The sequence below is a fragment of the Myripristis murdjan genome, chromosome 1, assembly GCF_902150065.1.
Source record: "Myripristis murdjan chromosome 1, fMyrMur1.1, whole genome shotgun sequence".
In the NCBI taxonomy this organism is placed as follows: Eukaryota; Metazoa; Chordata; class Actinopteri; order Holocentriformes; family Holocentridae; genus Myripristis; species Myripristis murdjan.
The window spans coordinates 21,746,183-21,748,682 of NC_043980.1; the positions used below are offsets into that span (position 1 = coordinate 21,746,183).

Here is a 2,500-nt window from a genome sequence, read left to right on the forward strand (position 1 = left end):
CGTGCACTGTGGCGCAAGTACTCCGCCGTTCCTCCTACCAGCGGAAGGGAGGAGAGAAGGCGTGGAGTGGGTTTGACACAGCTGATTCACTTTAAACCAATCAAATGAGCCCCTGTCCTCACCTTTAAAACGCGCTGCACGAAGGCGTAATGAAAGTCTGACACAATTGACATGGAGGTCTACTGCAGCAGGCAGAGCGCAGCTGGTGTAGTGGAAGTTTGGCTGACAGGCGTGCAGTGCGCACACGTCACCAAAACCTCACAGGCAGGTTTCCGGAATGTCAGGCACATTAACAATGCAATAAATACTGACAAAAACCACTATTCAAGCTACGATCACAATCAGCACATACATTTATCTCCATATCAACTGTCCCGTCACAGCTGATGTCAGATCAAAGGAGACTGGCACCGTTTGTGCTGATTGTGAGGTTGTGGTGACGTGTGCGCACTGCGCGCCTGTCAGCCAAACTTCCATTGCACCAGCTCCGCTCCGTCTTGTGCTGAAAGTAGACTTGGTTTCAGATGGCGAGCTTTGGGCGCACCTCGGCAAATCCTTTTGGCACAAAACTGTCACTGCACCAAGCAGAATCTGTCAACGCCTCCCCCCGCTGTGCCGCCACTCCCATCTCAGCGCACCTCGGTCTGCCAAAATATGAAACTGCGCGCCCCTCGCGTTGCGCTGGTCCAAAATAGCTCTGCGCGGGGTTCACCTCACTGTGCCACCCTGCACTGCGCCGGGAAAATAGAGCCCAATGTCAAAATGCTGCTTGTCATGTGTGTGTGCCTGTGTGTTAGTGATACACTGGTATCCATATTGGTGGTGATATCAGGCTAAAATGGAGCACTGTATTGGAGATTGTACCCAAAAGTAACATCCAATACCAAAAGCCCAATAAGTCAGAAACAAAAACAAACCATCTATTTTTTTTTTGGTACTTTTGGAAGAGAGAAGCTTATATTTCTCAAATGGTGGGATATTTTTTTTTTTTAAAACAATATGGGTTGGCGATAGGGAAAAAAAATGATCCGCAGTTGCAATGAGCTGAATCCATCGCAGGTGATTATTTAGATGTCATCAGGATTTATTGTAATGTACTGAATTGTAGAGACCCACTAGAGACTCATCTGTGGCACAGCAACACAACATCAGCACAACAAAATGTTGGCTAACGTTTAGATGTATAGAACTGGTCTAAATCAGTCTGTATTGGTGTGTCTAAGAGGTGTGAAGACGAAAGTGAGACCTGTACAATTTGCTCTAGACTTGCATGTTATTAATTATTAGTGTCTGCAAACAGTATAACTAGACACTTCAGTTATCACAGGTGTGTAAAACTGCACCACACTCACACAGTTAACATGAGTGCAGTGAAAACACTCAAATATTGTCCTGTTCGCCATCAGACACACACCTGCTGTCACTGCAGGTGAGGACCAAGACACTGACAGGCCATGATATATTGAAAAAAACCCGTCCTTATGAATAAATCAGCAATTACTGATTGAGTGATGGCCACTGGAAGGAAATTTTATACTGTCCCAATTACTAAATTACCAACACTGTCTACTCAAAGTAAAAGACTGGATCAGAAGTGAATACTGGCCAAGAGTTCATCCTGTGTATTGTTATCAGCACTGAAAAAGAGGCATCAGTCATTCCCAAATGTGTGTCTCTCTGTGCTCCTACCTGTGTGCAGGTATCCTCCGGTCTCCGGCCACCAGGGTCACATCACACAGCTGCCGGGTCCTCAGGTAGCCCTCCATCTTACGGAAGGTGACATCGGCATGGGACAAAGCAGTGAACACACACTCCTCAGGACAAGCACATGGCTCCAGTGAAACGCAGGAGGACAGTGTGGCGCTGCTGTTGGACGTCCTGTGCCCACACACAGCAACATAAGGACACAGACAGGTGTTTGTGTTCACACAGACGTACACAGAGAAAGACAGAAATAAACGAAAGCAGATAGAGGATTTGAGTGCATGCATTCATGATCTCTTTTGTTGCAGACAAAGAGACAGATGTGCGGAGAGAGAGAGCTGCAGCAGATGCTCTGTCTTCCATGTGCAATCTTTTTCCCTGTATCGCTTCTTCTCACACACACTTGTTCCCTCGTTCACTCGTTCAGCAGGGTTACTGTGTGTCGCCAGAAGCAGACAAAGGCTTTTTAATGGTCCAATTACTAGGAGTAAATGGCCAGATAAATTTAGCCCACTTAAAAGAGAAGCTGCCAATTAAATAGCTGTGGGAGCTGAGCCCATAGGATATACAGCAATTTACTCTGCTCCCTAATGGCTCCCTGTTTCCTTATATCTATACCAACAAAGGGGAAATATAACAGCATTTGGAGCCAGAATGGCTTCAACATTCGTTATTCGCTGGTGGAGGCGCAAAAGCCCACGGGTGTTATGTCTTATTCTTTCAGTTTGAGCTGACGAGGTGTGTTTGAGTTAGAGCACGCATGTGTGTTTCTCAAAGATAAGCAATGAAATACGGC

General features: G+C 46.3%; 1 protein-coding gene across 1 annotated transcript in view; it reads right to left on the reverse strand.

Moving 5' to 3' along the window:
• The window catches only part of klhl5 (kelch-like family member 5), a 33,063-nt gene that overhangs the window by 25,843 nt on the left and 4,720 nt on the right, over positions 1-2,500 (reverse strand). Inside the window, exon 2 of the mRNA XM_030062854.1 lies at positions 1,690-1,878. Within this exon, the coding sequence (XP_029918714.1) occupies positions 1,690-1,878 (189 nt within the window). The remainder of the gene's footprint in view (positions 1-1,689; positions 1,879-2,500) is intronic.